Raw genomic sequence first — 25,116 nt, 5'->3', positions numbered from 1 at the left:
TTCTTACTGAACTTGCCACAAAGTCTGAGAGCCACTAGATGAGAGGATGGATACCCTGAGATTTTAGAAGTAGAGTTTCACCAAAGGATAAATTGACTACTTGAATCAGACCGCTGATGGCCTGAGTCTTTTCAGAAAAGATTTTCCCCCATCCTCTTTTGTTAAGAATTCAGTGTTTCGGGTGTTTGAGTGGCTCAGTTGATTTAAGTGTCAGACTCTTGATTTCAGCTCAGGTCATGATCTCAGGGTCGTGAGATTGAACTCCTGTGTCAAACTCCGAGCTCAGTGTTGGGTCTGTTTGAGATTCGCTCTCCCTCTCCCCTTACCCGTCCCCCTGTGCAGGGCTCTCTTTCTAAGTAAATAATATATTAAAAAAAAAAAAAAAAAAAAAAAGAGGGGCACCTGGGTGGCTCAGTTGTTGGGCATCTGCCTTCCGCTCAGGTTATGATCCCAGGGTGCTGCGATTGGGCCCCACATTGAGCTCCCTGCTCAGTAAGAAGCCTGCTTCTCCCTCCCCCATATCCCCTGCTTGTGTTGACTCTCGCTGTGTCTCTGTCAAATAAATAAATAATAATAATAATAATAATAAAAAGAATTCAGTGTTAAGTTAGTCTGGATAACTTCAAAAGAGAGGCCATAATTCTGGCCAGTAAAGCACCTTAGGGACATTTTAGTGATCTACAAAGTAGTCATTCTTTCTAAGGTTTCCTAAAGATAGATCAGTGTTTAACGGGAAATGGAGGGAAGTGTGGAACACTTGATGTTTCTGAAGGTAAGAGGCAGGGTGCTGGAAGAGCCTATACTGACTGAGAGGTGCCTTTAGACTTTGAGTGAGTGGTGGTGTTTCTCTGTCAGAAATAGATCTCTGCGGAAAAAGGGTTTAATACGTGAATCTGCCAACATTTATTTGAAGGATTTTTTTTTTTTTAAGATTATTTATTTATTTATTTGAGAGAGAGCATGAGCAAGGAGAAGGTCAGAGAGAGAAGCAGACTCCCCGTGGAGCCACGAGCCCGATGTGGGACTCGATCACGGTCCTGCGATCATGTCCTGAGCCGAAGGCAGTCGTCCAACCAACTGAGCCACCCAGGCGTCCCTGAAGGATATTTTTTAGATGAAAAAAATTTTTAAAATTTTTATTTCTTTAGGGACACCTGGGTGGCTCAGTTGGTTAAGCAGCTATCTTTAGCTCAGGTTATGATCCCAGGATCCTGGCATCAAGCCCCGCATCAAACTCCCAGCTCAGTAGGGAGTTTGTTTTTCTTTCTCCCTCTGCCTTTCTGCTTGTCTGTCTATCTCTCTCTAATAAATAAATAAAATCTTAAATTAGAAAAAAAATTTCTTTAATCTCTATACCCATCGTGGAGCTTCAGCTCAAGACCCTGAGATCCAGAGTTGCACAATGTAAAGACAGCCAGGCAGGCACCCCAGATGAAAAATTTTTTTAAATTGCTTTTCAAATTAAATATTGAGTAGGTAAGAAGTAATCATTATTAAAAAACAGTAAGGCATAAAGAATGACAGTATCATGAACCTCTTTAATCCTACCACCCATTTATAGAAGAAACAATGCTATTTCGAACTCCTCTGTGTGGCTCTCCTCGATCCCAGCCTTTTCCCTTCCTTTTTATTATTTATTTATTTATTTATTTAAAAGATTATTTATTTATTCGACAGAGAGCACAAGTAGGCAGGGGGGCGGGAAGCAGGCTCCCCAGGATGCGGGGCTTGATCCCAGGACCCTGAGATCATGATCTAAGCCGAAGGCAGAGGCTTAACCCACTGAGCCACCCAGGCATCCCTTCCCTTCCCTTTTAAGGATAATCACTGTCCTCATTCCTTGCTATTCTTTTTAGTGTGATCCCTGAAGAATATATTGTTCTTGTTTTGCATAATTAGAAAATTATATAAATGTAATCACACAGTACGTCTTTTGTGATTTGCTTATTTTTTGACTCAGCATATTTCTGGGATTATCTATGTTTGCTTGCTATGATTTATTTGGTTAGATGAAGGTTTTCCTAGTTTGTTTGAATTGCTCTTTATATTTTTCCTTAAACTAAGTGTTCAATATACTAAGGCAGGATCGGCGGCACTCTTTTACCACCATCCCCGTCTCTTTGTTCGTCCTTTCCTGTTAGCCTCCTGTTCCCTCTGCTTTATTTCTCTTCTCACCTGCTTCTCACCTGCCTTTATTTTGAGGCCGCACCCAGATGCACCCGTTAGGCTCATCTGACCCCTATTGGAATCACTGAGGACTGCTAAAGTTTTCCAGATAGCTTTATGGATTGATGTGTTGTAGTTTTTTTTTTTTAAAGATTTTATTATTTGACAGAGAGAGATCAAAGTAGGCAGAGAGGCAGGCAGAGAGAGAGAGAGAGAGGAGGAAGCAGGCTCCCTGCTGAGCAGAGAGCCCGATGCGGGACTTGATCCCAGGACCCTGAGATCATGACCTGAGCCGAAGGCAGCGGCTTAACCCACTGAGCCACCCAGGCGCCCAGATGTGTTGTCGTTTTTGATGTCATATGCTGTGTAAGAAATATTTTCAGTGGCTTTGACACTTTTGTGTATTTCTTGAGTTTTTTCCTTTTTATTTGACTTAAAATTTTTTTCTTTATGTTTTGGGCATCATGTTGTGAATAGCATTCTGACAATTAGACCTGTCCACAAGAAGTGTCCACAAGTAAGGCTGCTTTTCTGTGCTGAAACTGAGGAGCTGATTGGCGCCATGAAAGTCTTCTGCGGGCGGGCCAACCCAACCACAGGATCTGTGGAGTGGCTGGAGGAGGATGAGCACTACGATTACCACCAGGAGATTGCAAGGTAACAAGGTTGTGTTCACGATTGTTCGCAGCTTGGTGGCACTTGATTGCCAAACGGGAGCCCTGGAATGCTCCCGGGCTGAATGTGGACTAGGCATTAGTCAGTGCTTCTGATCAGGGCAGGTGTTGGTCACGAGCAGGTCTCCTTAGCCAGGTAGCTTTGTGTGGGGGTTAGGCATAGTCCTTTCTGTTTGGAGAGTGAGATATCATGTAACAGCCTTACTGGAGTCTCAGAGGGTCTGTCCGGTGGAGCAAAGAGCACCCAAGGTTCAATTCTGGAAGGAGGAGTAGTAGTTGAAGAGTTCATGAAATGTAATCATTTACTTGTGTTACTTAAATGGTGATACGTGTTAACATATGTTAATATGGTTAAATCCTCTTGAATGGAAAAAGCAGGAAAGTGTGTGTGTGTGTGTGTGTGTGTGTGTTTTCTTAGATGGGATCTTTAAAACAATGTAAGTGAGTTACTGTTCTTTAGTAGTTATGAAGTGCATACAGCATGCTAGTACCATGCTAGGAATGTGAATACCAAAATGAAAAAGATAGGTTTCCCATCCTCAAGGGACATGCAGTTTTGTGCAAGAGACAGGCATAGAAAAACATATGACAACGAGAGGAAGACTAGTGGATACAGGCACAAGAGTGCATGGAAGCAGCAAGAATAGCTGGGCTGGGAGTGATACTTGTTTAGGTGATTTCCCAAATCTAGGAGAGAAATTGCTTTCTGAGCAGCAGGGATTACTTGTAACCTTCCAGATGAACTGGTTTAGGAGGGTTGGACGCAGTTCAAAGGGGCTGGAATGGGGTACAAAAGCAGGGCTATGGTGAGAAAGGGTACTGAAGGAGGTAGGCAGGGTCATGTTGCGAAGGGTGATCGCAGAATGCAGAAGGAGGAGAATGAGAGTAAATCTGCGCTCTGCTGCATCTCAGATCTGACTTCGGTCAAGCTGCTTAACTTCTTGAGCCTCAGTATGGTAATATATGGCTCAACGTATGTAATAATGTACATGTCCTCATATAATATCTTTATTTTAGGGTTTGACGGGTGAATGAAATACAGTATGTGGTGTAGAATAAAGGATCAAAAACATTACCTTCTTTCTAAGATAAAGAACATTATTTCCTGAGTAATTGAGATGTTAAACAGGGAGCAAATAAATTAGGTTGCATTTTGGAGCATTTACTGAGAGCAGTGTGGACATTGAGTTGGAGGGAGCGGAAATGATTTGGGTGCCATCGCAAACCCCACAGGCGAGGCAGTAGAGGTGGGAGAGGAGGAGACAGCTTTGAGGGAACTTGAGTTTGGTAGCTCATTGGATGCAGTGAAGGAATGAGAGAGAAAATTCAAGAAGCACTCGAGATTTCTGGGTGGGTGGAGCTGTTGTTCTTGACAGGGTGGGTTGGGTGGAGCTGTTGTTCGAGAGAGAACACAGGAGGAATGGGTATTGCTGGGAAGAGGAAGGTGAGGGAGATTAGGTACCTGGGTTTGGACAATCAGGTAGAGATGCCAGTGGGTGGATAAACATGGGTCTGGGGCCAGTTTGCTGTTAGAATCGAAACTGGAAAAAATTGCAGGCTTTCAGAAGGGGAATGGAGTGAGAAAGGTGGAGGGCTGAAGAAGGAATCCTGGAATAGAGGAAGCAGAAGAATGAGGAGGGAATGGACAGAAAGTGGGAAAGAGAAAAGAGCAAGAGGGAGTGTCCAGCTGGAGAGAGAAATCCTGGATGTTCGCGGTGGAATGGGCTGATAGTGCTTTGGGAGAGTGGGTGGTGAGGCTGGGAAGATGAGGACCAAAAATGCCTCTTGAAAGGCAGAATCAGATTTCAGCTATGCATTTGTGAGTGGGTTCATGTGTAAAAGTCTTGGTGTGCTCTTAAAAAACAAAACCAACACTATTCTTTCAGTACAGTGCTCTTCAAAGTATAGAGTATGAACTGCCTCAGTCACACCGTGCCTGGGGCACCAGTTAAAGTGCATGTTTCCAAACTCCAGCCCAGTTTCTGGATCAGGATCTGTTTGCATGTATCCTGTGAACCTGCATTTAAAATAAGCTCTCCAGGCTGCTTGATTGGGTCAGTCATTAGGACATGTGACTTTTGATCTCAGGGTCATGAGTTCAAGCCCCATGTTGGTTGGGCATGGAACCTACTTTAAAACAAAAACAAAACCAAAAAACGCTCCAGTGATCCTGATGTTGACCTGAAGTGGGAGGTCCTGCGTTCAGTGAGCGCCCGAGCTCTTACCTGGAACTCAGAAGGCATTTTTGGGCTGGGACTGCTGAGTTCTGGAGGTTTATCCTGACCCTGCCAGAGATTTTCCAAGTTTGTGAATTATTGTGGCAGAATACCGAAGAGCAAGTCTCCTCCCTTTAACAGTCTATAGTTTGGTGCACTCTTCGTTCTTCCTGATGACATGAGGGAGAGTGCTGGGCATGGTACTCCTCACTTCCATGGCAGGTGTATACTTCTCCTGTCTCCTCTCTGCTGTGTTGCATCTGTGATTATCCCAGCGTGCGGATGTATGCAAGATTAACTGAAGTATTAGATCGGGAGGAAGACAGATGTGTGCTGCATAACATGATCCGTGTGCTGGCAGCTATGCCGTTACTGTGACGGGGCTGACTACCAGCGCATTTGTAGGTCTGGGGTTCTTTGGTGAAAATAAACATCTTTCTCTAAGATTTTTTTTTTCCTGCAGCACTGCAGAATGATAGTTTGTAATGCTATTAAAATAGTTGAAGGGGCGCCTGGATGGCTCAGCCGGTTAAGCATCTGGCTTCAGCTCAGGTCAGGATCCCAGGGTCCCATGTTGGGCTCCCTGCTCAGCCGGGGAGTCTGCCTCTCCCCTTCCCTGTGCTTATGCTCTCTCTCACTCACTCCCTATCTTAAAAACATAATATAGTTTAAAATGGGCTGGATTAGGGATATAAAGTACAGTAAAGTAAAGTAAAATAGTTAATAATATTGTACTAATGTTACATGGTGACTACACTTACTCTAGTGAGCATGGAATGTAGAATTGTCAAATCCCTCTGTTGTATACCTGAAACTGGTGTAACATTGGATGTCACTTATTGTTCAGTAATAAAAAGAAAATCCGTCTGATTTAGGAATGTGTTATGTATGTGAATGCTCTCATAGGTTGCTGGATATCATTCTTGGTAGAGAGGTTTCTGACTTGTTTTGTTTGTTTTTTAGATCATCCTATGCTGATATGCTGCATGACAAAGACAGAGTAAGTATAAAAGGGAACGGTTATCTTGCTGTGGTGTCACGAGGTTAAAATCCTACACCCCCCCCCCCAATTCCCACCAGGGGCCTGATGGTAGAATAATGTAGAGAGGTGTTAGGGTGCAGGGGTCAGGAGATCAGTCAGGAGACTGGGTCAGCTTCCAGCTCTACTGTACTGGCGTGGGACCTTGGAGAAGACATGAGACCTCTGATACCTTGTTTATTAGGATTTAAAAGGAGTGGGATATACTAGCTGATCTCCATGATCTCTTCCTAGCTAAAAATTCTCTAATTACACAGGTTTACCTTGGATAGTCTGTAATTTTAAAATCACATCTCTAGAGGCCACTGCAAACTGTTTTGTAGAGCACGTTTGGCTTCCATTGCATGGTGGCATTTCAGCTTTTTTTTCCTTTTTTCATTTTTGTTTTATCTGAGTTTTCTTGTTTGAATTATATTATAGTTCTGGACTTAGGATGGCTAGCAACACAGGCTTTTTCTAAAGAGGGCTGGACTAGTCGTTCTCATCTGGATGGCTCAGAAATGGGGAGCCTTGGGGTGCCTGGGTGGCTCAGTGGGTTAAAGCCTCTGCCTTTGGCTCAGGTCATGATTCCAGGGTCCTAGGATCGAGCCCCGCATCGGGCTCTCTGCTCAGCAGGGAGCCTGCTTCCCTTCCTCTCTCTCTGCCTGCCTCTCTGTCTGCTTGTAATTTCTGTCAAATAAATTAATTAATTAAAAAAAAAAAAACAAAAGAAATGGGGAGCCTTGAAGGCAAAGGGTGCAGGGCCATGCTTAGGGACTGAGCAGTGCAGTGCAGGCGAGGACTCAGGGCCCATGCTGGCCTGGTCATGAGGCTGTGTCGGTGGTGGTGTGTGCTTCATCCAGCCCTGGTTAGTTGCTCAGCCCGAGGAATTCTGGCAACATCATGACAGCGCAATCTCCGTAAGCATCATTAAGTTTGTAGGCTACACCAGAGCGGGCTAGGTGCTTCCCTGATCTTCATCAAATATCTGCATGCCTTTGCTGAGCTATTGCGGAATTACAGAATGTGGAGCAAACATCGTTCCTGGTTATGACTAACTTGCTCTAGCTTCATGGTCTTGGTTTCTTAATGGATTCTTGGGTCTGTGAGCCTGATTTTATTTCATCTGCACAGTGGACCTTTTTTGCCTCAACTTCCAGGGGATTTGGACAAATGGTATTGCCATCCATTCAGGCAGGCTGGAAAGATTTTTTTCTTTTTTCTTTCTCTACCTAGCAGCCCGAGGGGTCTTCCTGAAATGCCAATCTATTTTACTCCTCTGCTTGAAACCCTGAGAGCCCTGTTTAGCTTGGTGGCCTCTCATTGCTGTCAAATCCAAACCCCTTGGAGGAATGTTCCTGACCCCTTTAACTTCTGCTACCTGACCCTACCCCCAACTTCTTATCAGGAAAGAGAGTCAGAATTTTCTGAGTAGTGGCAGAGCCAAGGTAAACTAATTTTTCTGTACTTTTGCTTGGTGCCTTACATTTTGTTATTATTTTAGAACACTTCCATTATCCCATAAAATTGTCTCTTGCCTCTTTGCAGTCACTCCTGTTGCCTGCTCTCAGCCCTAGGCAGCCACTGATCTGCTTTCTGTCACTGCAGTTTTGCCTTTGCCTTTCTTAGAAATTTCATATAAATGAAATGATATGAGAGATAGTCTGATGTGTCTATTTTCCTTCATCATGTTTTTGAGGTTCATACATGTTGAGTATATATTAGTATTCATCCCTTTTTATTGCTAAGTCATACTCCGTTATATAGATTTACCCTATCTTGTTTATCGTTTACCAGTTGATGAATATTTGGATTGTTTTCAGTTTTGGCTAATAGTAGTAGTCCTATTTGTAAACATTCACATGCAGGTCTTTGTGTGGACACATTGTCGTTTCTTTGGGCTGTATATGTGTATATGTGGAATTGCTGGGTCCATATGTTAAATGGGTTTTAATTTCTATTTTTTCTAATGAGTAATGATGTCAAACATCTTTTCATATGGTTACTTGTCATCAGAATATCTTCTTTGGTGTAGTCTAGGGTTGTGAACACAGGTATGTTTCTTTTCTTTTCTTTTCTTTAGATTTTATTTATTTGAGAGAGACAGAGTATGTATGTCAGTGCACAAGCTAAGGGGAGGGGCAGGGGGAGAGGGAAAAGTGGACTCTCCACTGAGCAGAGAGCCTGATACAGGGCTAGATCCCAGGATCCCAGGATCATGGCCTTAGCCAAAGGCAGAGGCCCACCCAGGCGTCCCTTTGCTCACCATTTTTTTTTTTTTTTAAGATTTTATTTATTTATTTGACAGAGACCACAAGTAGGCAGAGAGGCAGGCAGAGAGAGAAGGGAAAGCACACTCCCTGCTGAGCAGAGAGCCCATGTGGGACTGGATCCCAGGACCCCGAGATTGTGACCTGAGCTGAAGGCAGGGGCTTAACCCACTGAGCCACCCAGGCACCCCACTTACCATTTAAAAAATTTTTTGTAAGAATTCTTTTTAAATATTATGTTTATTTATTTGCCAGAAAGAACACAAGGAGGGGGAGCAGTAGAGAGAGAGGAAGAAGCAAGCTCCCTTTCAGGCAGGGAACCTGATGCAGGGCTCAATGCTAGGACCCTAGGATCATTAACCTGAGCCAAAGATAGACGCTTAGCCATCTGAGCCACCCAGTGCCCCTGCTTATCTTTATTTTTGAGATTCATCCATTTTGCATGTAGCTCTATTCATTTTCACTGCTATAGATTCTGTTGTATAAAGATACTCCTCTGTTGGTAGACTCTGGGGTTGTTTCTAGCTTTTTGCTGTTGTAAGTAGTGCTGCTAGAAATTCCAGGACCTGTACTTTAGTGTATATGCACACTTTTCTCTAGATTGTGTACACCTAGGACTGGAGCTGCTGCCTGTTGAGTTTGTTCAGCTTTAGTAGGTGGCATCGATTCTCTCCCAGAGCGGTCATGCCACTCTATATTCTCATGCTCATGAATGATATTTCTTGTTGTTTTACATTCTTGCCAGTATTTCGTATTAACCAGTTTTTATATTCTTATCACTCTGGTAGGTATGAACGAGTCTGTCAGTGTAGTTTTAATTTGCATTCCTCTGGTTACTACTGACTTTGAGGTTTTTTTGTTTGTTCATTTGGCTTTTCATGTTTCCTCTTTCGTGACTTGGTAATTTATAGGAGTTCTTTGTATATTTTGGGTGCTAATCACTTGTCCGTTACATGTGTAGTAGGTGTCTTTGTGGGGTGGTTTTTTTCATCTGGTAAGTGGAAATACTTAATTTTTTTTTTTTTTTAAAGTAGGTCAACATAAGAACTTTTTTTTTTTTTAAATTTTATTTATCAGAGAGAGAGAGGGGAAGAGAGAGCACAGGCAGACAGAATGGCAGGCAGAGTCAGAGGGAGAAGCAGGCTCCCTGCTGAGCAAAGAGCCCGATGTGGGACTCGATCCCAGGACGCTGGGATCATGACCTGAGCCGAAGGCAGCTGCTTGACCAACTGAGCCACCCAGGCGTCCCGGAAATACTTAAATTTAATGACAAATTTATTTTATATGTCCTTTATTGGCTGGTACTTTTTGTTTCTTGTTTAAGAAATCCTTCCCTTTTCCAAGGTTTTAAAGGCTGTTGCTGATACATAAAATTTCAGTTGATTTTTTATTTATTTATTTTAAAAAAGATTTTATTTATTTATTTGACAGAGAGAGAGAGACACACACAGCGAGAGAGGGAACACAAGCAGGGGGAGTGGGAGAGGGAGAAGCAGGCTCCCCGCCAAGCAGGGCGTCCGATGTGGGGCTTGATCCCAGGACTCTGGGATCATGACTTGAGCTGAAGGCAGATGCTTCAGTTGAAGACTAAGCCACCCAGGAGGCCCTCAGTTGAATTTTATTTATTGATTTGAAATTCTGTAATCTTCCTCATAGTAATTATCTGTAGGTAATTTGGCTTTCCACAGACATTCATGTGTGAATAACAATTTTCTTTCTAGACCTTATTTCATTTTTTTCTTGCTCTTGTGTGTATCAAATTTCTAGTATGAAGTCCACTTTGTCTGATTTTTATTTTTATTATTATTATTTTTTTCATAATGTACGTTGGTTCTCTGGATTTTTTTTTTAATTTTTTAATTATTATTATTTTTTTATTTGCCAGACGGAGATCACAAGCAGACAGAGAGGCAGGCAGAGAGAGAAAGGGAAGCAGGCTCCCGGCTGAGCAGAGAGCCTGATGTGGGGCTCAGTCCCAGGACCCTGGGATCATGACCTGAGCCGAAGGCAGAAGCTTTAACCCACTGAGCCACCCAGGTGCCCCTCTGATTTTTTAAAAATTCATTTTTTAAAAGATTTTATTTATTTATTTGACAGACAGAGATGACAAGTAGGCAGAGAGGTAGGTAGAGAGAGGCAGAAGCAGGCTCCTTGCTGAGCAGAGAGCCTGACTCGGGGCTCGATCCCAGGACCCTGGGATCATGACCTGAGCTGAACACAGAGGCTTTAACCCACTGAGCCACCCAGGTGCCCCTAAAAATTCATTTTTAAAAGTTGTTCATAATCTTTAGTTTCTCTAATATCTGCAGCATCTATACCTATACCATATTCTACCTTGCCACTCCCTGCCTTATTCCCAGTTTATGGTTACTTCCCCCTCCCCCTTTTTTTGGACTTACCAGAGGTTCATCAGTTTTAGTAGATTTTTGAAATAAATTTTATTGAAAATCTTATAAAATGTCTTTTTCCCTAGTTCATTAATTTTTGTGTTTTATTATTTTTATTCATCTGCTTATTTGGCAGTTATGTTGCAGTCCTTTTCTAATTTTTTGAGGTGGATGCTTACCTTACCCTTTGTCTTTTCTAATATATTTCTCTCCAAATACTGCTTTTAGTTATCGCGTGAGTTTTGATATATAATTTTTAAAAATTCAGTTCTAGATATTTTCTAATTCTCTTTAGGTTTAGTGTTTTACCTGTGATTTTAGAATTTCTCAGTGTTCAAAAATCTCTTTTTCTTTATTTATATTTTTGTTACTGAGATTTCTAATTTGACTGCACTTAGGTCAGAGAATACTGTCCTTTTCATACTAGTCTTCTCTTAGTTGTGTACTGTCGCACAACAAATTATCCCAAAATTTAGTGGCTGACGAGAGTTATTATCTCACTATTTCTGTGGGTTTGGAATCTGGGCTCAGCTCTGCTGTGACCCCTGGCTCTGGGGCCTTGGCAGGCTGTGATCAAGGTGTTCCCTGGGCGGGCAATCAATCATCTTAAGTCTCAGTTGGGAGGAATCCACTTCTAGGTGTTCGGCCTCTTACTAACTTGCCAGCTCATTAGTGCATTTAAAAAGACTTGGAAGTGGGGCACCTGGGTGGCTCAGTGGGTTAAGCCTCTGCTTTCAGCTCAGGTCATGGTCTCAGGGTCCTGTGATCTCGGGCTCTCTGCTCCTCGGGGAGCCTGCTTCCCCCCCTCTCTCTGCCTGCCTCTCTGCCTACTTGTGATCTCTGTCTGTCAAATGAATAAATAAAATATTTTTTAAAAAATTAAAAAAAAAAGATTTGCAAGTATTTTCCTCATCATTATTAGTTATTTTTAACAGAAGGTTCAGGCTACCTATTGAGCCAAACTGTGATAGGTAGAACATGTATCTGTTTAAGCTACCAAATACCTCACCAAAAAGAGATGATTTCCTTGAGGGGCGGGGTTACTTTGTAGGCTAGGAGCCTGTGTGAATTAGAGTCCAGTGAGGAAGTCCAAAGCTGGGTTACTCTGTCAGCACGGGGACGGGGTAACTCCGATGTGGGAGCCCTGGGAAGCAAATGGGAGCACGGAGGTTCGCTCGTGGTAGTAATTGCAGGAAGCAGCTCCGTTGACTGGGGTGGAAACGCAGAGAAAAGTGGGATTCTTGAGCCCAGAAACGTGAAGGCGAGCCCCTATGGAACTGGCGCTCAGCTCTCTGAGAGGAACCCCTGCTGGAGCGTTGCTGCCTCCTGAGGGGCAGAGGCGCCTGGTGATGAGAGGTCGGAGAGGAGCTGCCACTGGAGCCAGATGCCACTCCTCGGAGGATGCTGATGAAAGCAGCAGCCATTTGAGAAGGAATAAGTTTTCTCCCCATTCCGGTCGCCCTCTAGTTTCCCTGTAGTCCATATAGAGTAGCTGGAAAAGGAGAATGTGATTGGCAGAGCCCAGCCCCCTGAAGCAGAGTATAGGGAAGAGGTGGGGGTGGAGGGGAGGGACAGTCGCCAAATAAAGGGCAAGAGTTGACCCCATGCTCTTGGAGTCTTGCAAGGTCTGCCCGACCCAGCTACATAGTGCCGTTCCTTGAGAGGCCAGAAAGCCGTGGGATCATGACTTCCACTGTTGCTGCCAGCCATGAGTCCCAGACTTCACATAGTACCTTTCCATGTATTTATAATAACTGGTATGAAGTGACAGCTGTTTTCTCCCTTTCTCTTAGAATATAAAATATTACCAAGGTATCCGGGCTGCTGTGAGCAGGGTGAAGGACAGAGGACAGAAGGCCTTGGTTCTTGACATTGGCACTGGCACAGGACTCTTGTCAATGATGGCCGTCACGGCAGGGGCTGACTTCTGCTATGCCATTGAGGTGAGTCGCGCTCTTCAGTTGTGTGTCCTGCGTCTTGTGTGGGAAGTCCCTCATGCACCTTGCTTGTCCGTTAGTTCACACACATTCATATAGTGTTCACTCTGTGCCAAGCACAGGGCCAGGTTCTGAGGATATGGAGATGAATCAGACATAATTCCTTTCTCCAGGGGCTCATTTTCTCCTTCGAAATAGCTGATCTCTGCCTTGGCTGCGTGTCCGAATCACTAAATAACTTCAAAAAATACTCATGCCTAACTGCCTCCTTCCCTCCAGTTTTAATTTAATTCTGGATGGGGCCTGGGCATTGGGAGTTTGACTCTGCACCAAGGTTGAGACCTGCTAGGCTTAAGTGTCCCCACAGAGCCAGCTATCTGACCATGTTTGTCAAGAATTGGGTGTTTAGGGACATCTGGATGGCTTAGTCAGTTAAGTGTGTGCCTTTGGCTTGCTTGGGTCATGAACTCCGGGTCCTGGGATCAAACCCTGCATTGGGCTCCCTGGCCAGCAGGGAGTCTGCTTCTCCTGCCCTCTCTGCTGTTAGGCCCCCTGCTTGTGTTGTGTGCTTGCTCACTTGCTCGCTCTCAAATAAATAAAATTTTCAAAAAAAAAAAAAAAAAAAGAATTGGGTGTTTAATATATAGTTAAACACGTATTGTTTTTCTGATAATGTCAGTAATGCGTTCCGATATAAGAAATATTGTAAATGTAGAGTAAAAATAGCATGTTAGCTTACAGTTAACCATTGTTAAAATTTTGGTGTATTTTCTTCCCAGCTTTTGGTAAGGGGTGACATGTATTTAAACGCTTCCTCCGGGGCACCTGGGTGGCTCAGTGAGTTAAGCCTCTGCCTTGGGCTCAGGTCATGATCTCAGGGTCCTGGGATGGAGCCCCACATTGGGGATCTCTGCTCAGCAGGGAGCCTAGTTCCTCCTCTCTCTCTGCCTGCCTCTCTGCCTACTTGTAATCTCTCTCTCTGTCAAATAAATAAATAAAATCTTTAAAAATAAATAAATAAATAAATAAACACTTCTTCCTATGAAATTTCTGTGATAATGGAATGAATTGCAAATAACAAAGTCCTAAAATAACAGTGACTTAAACAAGAGAGAATGGGCACCAGGGTGGCTCAGTTGGTTAATTGTTTGCCTTTGGCTGAGGTCATGATCCCTGGGTCCTGGGATCAAGTCCCACACCTGGCTCCTTGCTCAATGGAGAGCCTGCTTCTCTCTCTCCTACTTCCCCTGCTTCTACTCTCTCTCTATCAAATAGAATCTTTTTTTTTTTTTTAAGATTTTATTTATTTATTTGACAGAATGAAAGAGCACAGCAGCGGAAGCAATAGAAGGAGAGGGAGAAGCAGGCTTCCCAAGCAGACAGGGAGCCCCATGCGGGGCCCAGTCCCAGGACCATGGAAGCATGACCTGAGCCGAAGGCACACGCTTAATAACCATCTGAGCCATCCAGGCATCCCTAAATAAATAAAATCTTAAAAAGAAAATGAAAATCAAGAAAAACGAGAAGTGTTTCATATTCTCGTATAAAGTCTGAATACCTGGGGTATTCTACTGAGACTCTTTCTAGCTCCCCATCCACGATCCCTTCAGTATGGCTCTCATGCTTAAGGTCTAGAAAGGTGGCATCTTAGGCTGAGGGAGTACCATGTTGTGTCATTTAGAGTTATGGCAAACAGTGTCATGGTAGAAATCGAGAAAGGTAGATTGCAGCCAGACTATGGAGGACCTGAGTGCTATAGTAAAGACTTTAAACTCCTATATCCTGAGTTAGTTCTTTTTTTTTTTTTTTAAAGATTTTATTTATTTATTTGTCAGAGAGAGAGCGAGCGAGAGCGAGCACAGGCAGACAGAGTGGAAGGCAGAGTCAGAGGGAGAAGCAGGCTCCCTGCGGAGCAAGGAGCCTGATGTGGGACTCGATCCCAGGACGCTGGGATCATGACCCGAGCTGAAGGCAGCGGCTTAACCAACTGAGCCACCCAGGCGTCCCCTGAGTTAGTTCTTAACCTGAAGTAAGAATCGTGGGTTTCAGGTTTAATGGAAGTCCTGAGAGTGGTGTGTGTGTATGACTCTGTGCGCTTGTTTGAGGACTTTGTAAAAACAGTAAGAGTCACTTCCTGGCCTTTTTGAATATCATGAAAATTTTTGAATTCAATAAAAAGAAATCTGTGTTTTAGGATGGTTGCCTTAGTTACCCTTAACTAGATTTTATTATCTTTTACACATGAAGAAACTAAGATCCAGAGAGGTTAAAGACTTAATGTCACAGTTAATAAATAGGAGAGCTAGACCTGGAGACTTGATTTTTTGGTTCCTATTTATGGTGCTCACTCCACAGTGGTAGCTATAATGGGAGAGTGTGTGAGATTTCTAGCGTCGGTATCTGGGGGGCAGTGATGCCACTGATTGGTAAGAAGAGTTCAGAGGAAGGTAACTTGCTTTGTGGGAAAAATAATGCATTTCATGTTGGATATACTAAGTAGGAGAGAGGCAAGTCCCAGGTCAGGAGCCAGTATATGTGTCAATTGCTAATTAAAGATAGAGGGTGAGAACATGTTTTTTTGACAGAATTGGGAGGATTGTGCTTTTGGGTTTTTCATATATTCCCATCTCAGTTACCCGGATTTCTTAATTTCTCTCATGCTTCTCTGATTTGTGACTCTCAGATCTCTTCTGTTTGGCTCTTGAAATCTTATGGTGGCCTCCCAGCTCTTACTCTAGTGACCACTTTTGAACCTATGGTCATTCTCTCGGGACTACCCTGTGGTTTTCAGCTCAACATGAGCTGCACGCCAGCAGGAAAGACAGGTCCAAAACAGTGACTGAGAACCTGCTGGTCCCTAGAGCTGGACGTTTGACCCCATTTTATTTTTCTTTAAAGATTTTATTTATTTATTTGAAGAGACACAGCGAGAAAGGTAAAACAGGCAGGGGGAGTGGGAGAGGGAGAAGCAGGCTTCCTGCTGAGCAGGCAGCCTGATGCAGGGCTTGATCCCAGGACCCTGGGATCATGACTTGAGGTTAAGGCAGATGCTTAACGACTGAGCCACCGAGGCTTCCCTGTCTGACCCTTTAGAGAGGGGCTGGTACAAGTGGATTTGCAACTTGTTTGCTAAAGATATGACAGGTGAAGCTGGCGGTGTAGGGTTGTTCAGGAGAGAGAGAATAGAAGGAAAAGAGCAAACCTGCCTCTGAGGGAAGAAGTGTGACCAGTAAAGTCAATTTCCGATAGACACAAAGAGACCCTAGAGGGCAGAGGTGGAAGCCAAGAGGGGGCAGAGTGCATGAGAATCGTGGGAAAGAAGGAGTGGTCAGCAGGTGCAGATGTTAAAAAGCACCATTGCCCCGAAGAATTTTCTGAGAGGCCGAATATCTTCCATCGCTGTGCTGACCAGTGTAGTGGTCCCTAGCCACATAGGGCTGCTCAGTACTTGCAGTGTGACTTGTATGACTAGGGAGCTGAATTTTAAAATTTCATGCAGTTTTAATCAACTTCTATTTAAATGCTTGTGGTCCCTGTATGAGACAGCACGGGTATAGAAGTTAAGCAGGATGACGACTGAGAGAGGCTGTTGAGTTGTTAGCTAAGAAATGACCTCCTTTAGGTGGTATTTTCAGGGGAGTAGAGTTGAGAAGTGGATGGAATACGAGAAATCATAGGCAATGACTATAAATTTCTCTTTTAATACATTTGAAAAGTGAGGCATATTTTGGGAAGGTGTATTAGTTGCAGTGATTTCTGTGGCAAAGTCTTCAAAAATGAAGCCTGGTCCTGCTTTCCTCACTTTTTTTTTTTTTTTTTTTTTTTTTAAAGAATAAGAAGAGCTTTCCCTGAAATCTCTAGCAAACCTCTCCTTGGGTATCATTGGCCAGAATAAAGTTAAGTCCAATTTAACTTACCCCATTGACCGGACATGTACACTGCTTGGAAGAAGGTTGGTCCCCCAAACTATATGAAGGGCCAAATGATGTTGGGAAGACTTCAGGGGCCATTTCAGAAAGAATTGTTCTGGGTGAGATCTTGAGCTCTTGATGGCTCAGGAGGATACTATGAATGTCAGAGCCGGAAGGGTCAGCGGAGGAGATGAATGATAACATCAAGAGGCAGGAGGGGTGAGGGGTGAACTTGTGGTACTTTGGGGTAGAGGCAAAGTGATGAGTGAGAACTGAGGGCACGAGGCCCTCAGACTACATCTAAAAACATCAAGCCAGATCCTAGAAATAATTTGGAACAGATTGTGAAGATTTCTTTTCCTGGCTAAGCACATATGTATTCTTTATGGAAGGATATAGCATTTCCTGCTTGATTATAATAAAAGAATTATGTGTTCATGGTAGAAAATATAGAAAAGTACTTAGAAAAAATGGAAATCTTGTCGTTGTGACCAGTTACTTTATCATTTTCTATTTCTACCTCTGGTGGGTGTGGCCACATACACATCTGTATGATTTTTTTTTTTAATTTTATTTGTTTATTTACAGACAGAGGTCACAAGTAGGCAGAGAGGCAGGCAGAGAGAGAGGGGGGAAGCAGGCTCCCCGGTGAGCAGAGAGCCCGATATGGGGCTCGATCCCAGGACCCTGAGATCATGACCTAAGCCGAAGGCAGAGGCGTTAACCCACTGAGCCACCCAGGTCCCCCACACATCTGTGTTTTATGCACTATTGTGGTTGGATCTTTGCAGTCAAAACTGGGCAGGCTAGAAAGTAAGAGTTGGAGGGGCTTGTGTTTAGGGACATGTGAAAGGTTAAGGAAGACTCCTGGAAAAGAGGAGATACGTGCTGCTCTGGAAAGTTGGGTTTGCTTTGGCAGGTGGGGTAGGGCCGAGAAGGCTCAGGCTTGCCTAGTACATAGTACACAATGAGATCAGTGTGGCTAGAGTATCAGACATGGGTGGGGTAGAGTGGGAGGAGAGTAAGGATCAGGGAAGTAAGGTGGTTCATATTACAGAGGGCCTCGAATACTGTAAAATATAGGCTGTGTTCTGCCTCACTGGAGCTTTGGTACAGTTTTGAACTGGTGCATGTTCACACTTAATGACTAAGACGGTAACAGTCTCACTTTCCTCTGGAGAGAACAGCACATGTCCTGCCTCTGGCTCCAGGTCCTGGTTTTGTGAGGCCAAGTCTCCCTTTCTGCCTTTCCCCCTAGCTCGGCACTGACACCTGCCGTCTCTGCTAGGTAGTGCAACCTCCTTAGGAGGCCCTGCCTCTGCCATGTGCCTGATTGGTAAGGTTTAACTCGTGCAAGTTAAACCCAGCCGAATGTCTTCCCTTTGTATTCATTTTCATGACACACATTTGGAGAATAAAGTATTTAAGTTCCAAAGATGAGGTCTCTTTTATTTAGATTAAATCAGGGCAAAGGAATATTTTGCCTGTGTCATATGGTAACAGAGGTACATATTATATATTCAAGAGGAAATACTGTGAGGGAGACCTCTTCAAATCTTAGAACCTGCATCATGGCATAGCTTACTGATCTTAGATGTTCGAATGTTACTGCTCAATTTATTGCTCATTTCTCCTTGGGTTTTGGTTCTCATTTCTAGGTTTTCAAGCCTATGGCTGATGCTGCTGTGAAGATTGTAGAGAAAAATGGCTTTAGTGATAAAATTAAGATTATCAACAAGCATTCCACTGAGGTGACCATAGGGCCAGGTAAGATTAATACATATTGTTTTGAAAGTTTTACTCGAAGGAGAGAAAAGGTTTATTCTGGTTACCTGGAATAAGTGTATTTAGGTAATCACAGGAGAAATGGGGTCTCCCCATGTGGTCTGAAGGTAAGTACTTTGCTTTTCTGCTAGTTAAATCAGCAGTGAGTAAACCAGAACTCATCACATGCCAACTGTGGTGATATAAATGAAACTTCCTTTTGCTTTAAGCAAGTTGGAATTCTTATGTGACTCAGCCCTCTGTATTTTGAGTTTCCTCATACAGAAGTGAAACTAAGTAGATGGCAGAGAGGTTTGCTTTGTGCCGATGGCATAGAGGTTTGCTTTCTGCTTCAGTGTATGAAGTGTGCGATTTGCCTGCGTAGCACAGTCTCCCCAGGCTCTCAGAGTCATTTTTATAGGCTAGGCATTTGAATCAGACTTCTCAAATTTTATGTGCTGCTGATTCCTGGGGAGCATGGTGGAAAGCTTTGAAAAAGAAGCTTCTTGGGTGAGGGTCTGGATATCCCTGCAGTTTTTTAAAACACAGTAATTGAGAAGGAGGCCTCTGTATAAGGTCAACATATCTGTTCCATTTAATTAAAAAAAGGTTTTAACGGAGAACCTGAAACATGCACAAAAGAATGGATTAGTAGCCCATTTATTTTATTTTTTTATTTATTTTATTTTTTAAAGATTTTATTCATTTATTTGACAGATGGACAGGTAGGCAGAGAGGCAGGCAGAGAGAGAGGGAAGCAGGCTCCCCACTGAGCAGAGAGCCTGATGCGGGGCTTGATCCCAGGACCCTGAGATCATGATCTGAGCTGAAGGCAGAGGCCCAACCCACTGAGCCACCCAGGCACCCCAGCCCCTTTATTTTTGAAACATACATGTTATCCTGTTTTTTTAATCCTTGTTATGGAGGCAAATTTTCATAAAGTGAGTGCATCCATCTTGTATATAGTGTGATGAATTTGGACACATGTAAACACATTTGTAATCTCTTTTGCAATCAGGACAGTAGAATGTCTTTATCATGCATATAGAGAGTCCTTGTGATGCTTTGCAGCCAGTCGCCTCCATATTACTGACCCTAGGTGCCCACTGATGTGCTTTCTTCAATACGGGTTAGAGCTCCCTTTTCTAGAATTTTGAGTAAGTGAAATTATCCATGTGTACTCTTTTGTTCCTGCTTTCTTTTCTGTAGCATGATGCCTTTGGGTTTCATTCACATTCTGTGGATCAGGAGTTCATTCTTTTTGTTGCTGAGTAGCACTCATGTGGACGCCTTCGTTCACCTGATATACATGGGTAGTTTCCTGGTTAGGTCTTTAGATTTAATGATCTTCTCTTTTGTGGTGTCTACTCTGCAAGGTATGTATGTCTAGTGAACTTTTTATTTCTGATACTGTATTTCTCATCTCTGAATGTTTCCTTTGATTCTTTTTTATAATTCCCATTGTTCTTACATGTTTTTGTGGGGTTTTTTTTTAGATTTTATTTATTAATTTGAGAGAGAGTGAGAGAGCACAAGCAGCAGGGGAGCAGCAGCAGAGGGAGAGGGGGAAGCAGTCTCCTCGCTGAGCAGGGAGTCCAGTGTGGGGCTTTATCCCAGAACCCCAGGATCATGACCTGAGCTGACAGCAGACACTTAACCCACTAAACCACCCAGGCATCCCTGTGTGTTATTTTAAATAGTTACTGTTATCTGTATTAGCTTCTTCAGTATTTTTTATCTTCTGCTTCCACTCTTCTGTGTTTTCTGTGTTTGTTCTTAGGACTAATTCTTATCCTGGTTCTGGATTACACTTTTCTTCTTCACATGTCTAGTGATTTGTATTCAGATGCTATGTATGTTGGCAGTTTTGCATTGCTGAGTATCAGAGTTTATTGCCTTCCTTTAAAAGCTTTGTCTGGGGACGCCTGGGTAGCTCAGTTGGTTAAGCAGCTGCCTTCGGCTCAGGTCATGATCCCAGCGTCCTGGGATTGAGTCCCACATCCGGCTCCTTGCTCGGCAGGGAGCCTGCTTCTCCCTCTGCCTCTGCCTGCCATTCTGCCTGCCATTCTGTCTGCCTGTGCTCGCTCTCTCCCCCCCTCTCTCTGATAAATAAATAAAATCTTTAAAAATAAATAAATAAATAAAAAATAAAAGCTTTGTCTGCCTTGCAGTTGGGGTACTGACAGATCAGTTTGATCATTTCAGGGCTTGTAGTTTTTTTGTTTGTTTTAATTTGTTTTACGAGTGAGAGGGAGATGGGGCAGAGGAAGAGAAAGAAAATCACAAGCAGGCTTCATACCCAGCATGGATCCTGACATGGGGCTTGATCTCATGACCCTATCATCATGACCTGAGCCAAAATCAGGTGGGTTAACTGACTGAGCCACCCAGGTGTCCCATTCAGGGCTTGTTTCTAAGCTTTGTTGAAGTGGGGTTAGAATGGCTTTAAGTTGAGGTACCCCGAGTCAGGCTCTGTGCTGGGTGTGGAGCCTACTACAGATTCTCTCGCTCTCCCTCTTTCCCACTACACCTCTGTCCCCACTCTCCAAAAAAAAAAAAGACTAGCTTTAAGTCAGGGTTTCTTTTCTTTTTTAAAAATATTTTATTCTTAAAGATTTTTATTTTATTCTTTACAGCCAACATGGGGCTAGAACTGACAACCCCAGGATCAAGAGTCGCAGGCTCTGGGTGCCTGAGTGGCTCAGTGGGTTAAGCCTCTGCCTTCAGTTCAGGTCATGATCCCAGGGTCCTGGGATCAAGCCCTACCTACATCAAACTCTCTGCACAGCAGCAAGCCGGCTTCCTCTCTCTGCCTGCTTGTGATCTCTGTCTGTCAAATGAATAAAATCTTTAAAAAAAAAAAAAAAAAGGAGTCGCAGGCTCCGTATACTGAGCCATGTGCCCCTCTCAGGTTTTCTTAGCGGTGACATTCTTGACATTTTGGGCCTGATCTTTCCTTGCTGGGGGGAACTGTCTGCGTACTGCAGGATGTTTATCCCTGGCTTCTTACCAGTAGAAGCCAGTACTACCTAGTGCCCTTCACCACACCCTCCTCCCCCCAACCCAGGCCCCGGTCATTTGAGCCAACCAAAAAGGTCTCCAGACATTGCTAAATGGCCTGGGGGTGGGGGCAAAATCACCCTCCATTGAAAACCACTGTTCCAAGACGATGTTGGTCTTACTAGTACCAACATGGCTTTCATAGAGTCTCTCTGGGTTGCTGGCTGATAGGAACTAGAATGGTTCCCAGCCCTCTGTGAGCTCTGGAAATTGTTCATTTTCTACCTAGATGGTATGGTCATCGTTTACCTGGCTTTCTACAGTCTTGTCTTCTGTGTGTGTGAGTATATTTAGCAAGAGGCTTCAAGGGAGCCCTGGTCAGATTCCCGAAGCCTTTTTTCTTTTTTTTTTTTTTCTTTTTCTTAGATTTTACTCCTTTATTTGACAGAAATAGCAAGAGAGGGAACGTAAGCGAGGGAGTGGAGGAGGGAGAAGCAGGCTCCTCGTAGAGCAGAGAGCCGGATGTGGGGCTCGATCCCAGGGCCCTGGGATCATGACCTGAGCCAAAGGGAGACATTCAATGCCCAGGCGCCCCCTGAAGCCCCTTTTCTATGTAACATCCTCTCTGGTTCCCTCCCCTGTGAGTCCCAGCTACCTGCGCCCTTAACTCCACTTGCTGTCTCCTTACCTCAGCAAGACTGCCACATTCTGCCAGACTTCCTGCTTCCCATAGCAGTCCGGAGAGTAGCAGTCCGGAGAGCACCTACTGGCAGAAAGCCAGAGCAGTGGTAGGGGTCACTTTGTTTCTCTTCTTGCAGAACAAACTGTTTCCTCTTTTTTTTTTTTTCCTTTTATGGTTTTTATTTTTTTGTTTGACAGAGATCACAAGTAGGCAGGGGAGTGGAAGGGTGGGTGGGGAGCAGACTCCCTGCCGAGGGGGTCCATCCCAGGACCCTGAGATCATGACTTGAGCCAAAGGCAGAGGCTTAAGCATTTGTGCCATCTGGTCATGTGGCAGAGACTTAGAAGGCGGTGGGGTACCCACCCTTCTCGGGCTCCCCATCCTCCTGGAGCTCCCTGCCCTCCTCAGCCCCCCCCCCCCCCGCCACCCGTAGGTCCTACATTAGCACTCAGCATGCTAGCTACCAGGCTCTCAAGAGTGTTTGTGAAGATTCGGTGGACCATAAAGCTTTGTTTATTTGAAGCAAATTGGACAATACATCATTTTGAGTTACTTAATTGGCTTAAAAATTATTCGGGAGGTAGAATTGGCAGGGCTTGGTGACAGAGAGGGAGGAATCACGGAGTCAGCTAAGGTTTGCTGCCTGTTCTGGGTGCTGGGCGTAGTTCTAGGCATCGCTTGGGGTAAAATGACCAGCAGAGCAGACAGGGCTGCCGCTCTCCTGGAGCTGGTGAATGATGGCCAGGTTTCAGGACCGTGTGACTGGTGGTGCTAGCCACTGAGGCAGAGGCATGAGAGGGAGAAGCAGACATGTAGGTGTGGGGTGCAGTTTGGGACAGTGTATTTATGTTTGAGTTCGGCGTGATAGCAGAGAGGGTAGGCAGACAAGTGTCTCTTGTCAGCTTTCATGACTGGGAGCACAGGGCTGCTTTGTAGAAAGTGGGCAGCTGAAGGGCCAATTCAATTCAGCCAGAGCAGCCCCACCCCCGTTGAACTGCCATTTTGTTGTAAAACTTAAATTGACCTTGCCCCCCACCTTCCCACCAGGGGAACTTATTTAAAAGCAAGTCCAGGAAACCAGTCCCAGGTAACATAGTCCAAATACAAGGGTGGGTCAGGCCAGGTGGAGGTATTCAATCTAGTGGAGGTGCATACTGTCTCCTAGCTACCCAGGAGTGTGGGCCTCTGCCCTTTGGGAGCCTTTTGGCACCAATCCTAACCAAGGTGTGATAGGCTAAATCAAATGTCTACTAGGGTAAATTGTAATTCAGTTGGTCGCCTAGCGTCACTGTGGAGTTTCCTGTGTGTGTTACAGTCTCATTGGCCACCTGTGTGTGGCCAGGCCCAACCACATGGCCTTTGCTCTATAAAAGTTAGTCTGGAAAGCAGGGAGGGGTCATCTTCTCTGTAGGGGCGGCCCTAACTGGTCAGTTTGTCAGTGTGATTCCTGATGCTTGGCAGGAAATAAAGCTTTGCTTGACCTTTGACTTGTATCAGTCTCGCTCCTTTAATCACGGACCCATTATTGGGGTATCCAATTTTGAGGGGACCCAACAGTCAGCTCTTACCTTTGCTGTCCTAACCACCACCACTTGGAGCAGGTCTCATTACCCTTGTACAGATGAGGTGACTGACAGCACTGAGGGTTCCGGGCCAGAAGGTGGGATCCAGGCTCGGGTCTCCATGACTAAAGGTTCAGGCTCTCTGTACCGCACCCTCCTTTGAGCCTCCTTAATGCTTCTCTTTCCTTAAATTGTCCTTGAAACTCATCTTCTCCGTAGGAAAGATGAGTGGGCTTTGTCAGATTGGAATTCGTGCAGCCTTAGGAGTGTTCACAGCTAATTCTCTGTGATGAATAGCCCCTTTCAAAGTTAATTTTGTCTCTTGGCTCATTAAAAATTAAAATTGTAGAAGTAACATTACATTACATTACAGAGGTTCAGGAAATAGAGTCAGCCAAAAGATCTCCCCTACTCCTACTATCCTAAACAACTATTACTTGGGGGCTCGTTGTTTGGTAGCAAGAAACTTAATTTAGGGGGCTTTGGTGTAAGGAACTGGGGAATCCTGGATCTTGAAGTATCACTGGAATTATGCAGCCTTTCTAGCTTTGGTTTCCTCTCCCTCCATGAAGCCTAGAAATACTTGAAGGGCCAATGTTCAGTTTTGCTTTTCAAATCATTTTTGCTAATATATTAATAGTTTAATTGTTAATTTGTATCTCCAGTTGCTAATAATAATGAAACATTTTCCACGTACTTGATTGATTAGTTTTTCTGTGATGAATTGTCTATTTGTATTTTTGCCTGGTTTTCTTTTTGGGTGTTTATAGTTTTCTTACTAGTTCTGTGAGTCCCATGCAATATTAAACATACAGAAAAATTAAAAGAGTGGTATAGCAAACACTGCATTCTCGTAACCAAGATTTACCAATTGGTAGTATTTCGATGTGTGTATGTCTATCAAAATGGGTTTTTTGGTGAACCATTAGAAAGTTTCATGACACTTCTAGATAAATTGAATGTATGGATGTGCTTTCAGAGTAATGATCTGTTCACCTTTTATCTTTCATGTATTTGCTGTCAGTATTTTTTCTCATTGATCATTTGCTTCTGGCTCTGATTCCTTGTGTTTCTCAGATGGTGACATGCCATGCCGTGCCAATATCCTGATCACAGAGCTGTTTGACACAGAATTGATCGGAGAAGGAGCGCTGCCCTCCTATGAGCATGCGCACAGACATCTTGTGCAGGTAGGGACCTGGGGCCTCCCTCGGCTACATTGCTGTGCTCTCTGCTGGCTCGCACAGGTCTCCTTGGTACCCCACACTCTGCACAGCCTGAGCCCTCTGTACTTCACTATATCCCCTAGGATACCCTAGATTCCTGGGAGACTCTGCTTCTCCTTAATTAGGACTTGTGGGTCTCTTACCAAGTCTTCGTAGGCTAGAGCTGAAAGGCAAGAAACTGTCTTCAGCTTCATTCATCCAAGGTTCTTTAACTGTCACCTGTGTATAAGGCATTCTAGTATCCTGGGAGAAAAACAAAACATTCTTCCTGTTTCTAAGACCCACACTGGTCGGGGATGGTAT

At 44.1% G+C, this 25,116-nt stretch overlaps 1 protein-coding gene across 4 annotated transcripts in view; it reads left to right on the top strand.

The window, feature by feature from the left end:
- The window catches only part of PRMT7 (protein arginine methyltransferase 7), a 48,955-nt gene that overhangs the window by 2,707 nt on the left and 21,132 nt on the right, over positions 1-25,116 (top strand). For all 4 annotated transcript variants that reach the window (XM_082711693.1, XM_082711695.1, XM_082711694.1 and 1 more), the window contains exons 2-6: positions 2,644-2,823; positions 6,020-6,056; positions 12,525-12,674; positions 18,238-18,346; positions 24,665-24,777. In XM_082711693.1, the coding sequence (XP_082567819.1) occupies positions 2,644-2,823; positions 6,020-6,056; positions 12,525-12,674; positions 18,238-18,346; positions 24,665-24,777 (589 nt within the window). The remainder of the gene's footprint in view (positions 1-2,643; positions 2,824-6,019; positions 6,057-12,524; positions 12,675-18,237; positions 18,347-24,664; positions 24,778-25,116) is intronic.

The sequence above is a fragment of the Mustela nivalis genome (assembly GCF_964662115.1).
Source record: "Mustela nivalis genome assembly, chromosome: 18".
Classification (NCBI taxonomy): domain Eukaryota; kingdom Metazoa; phylum Chordata; class Mammalia; order Carnivora; family Mustelidae; genus Mustela; species Mustela nivalis.
Note: the sequence above shows the minus strand (reverse complement) of the source record. Positions and strands in the feature narration are given on the sequence as shown.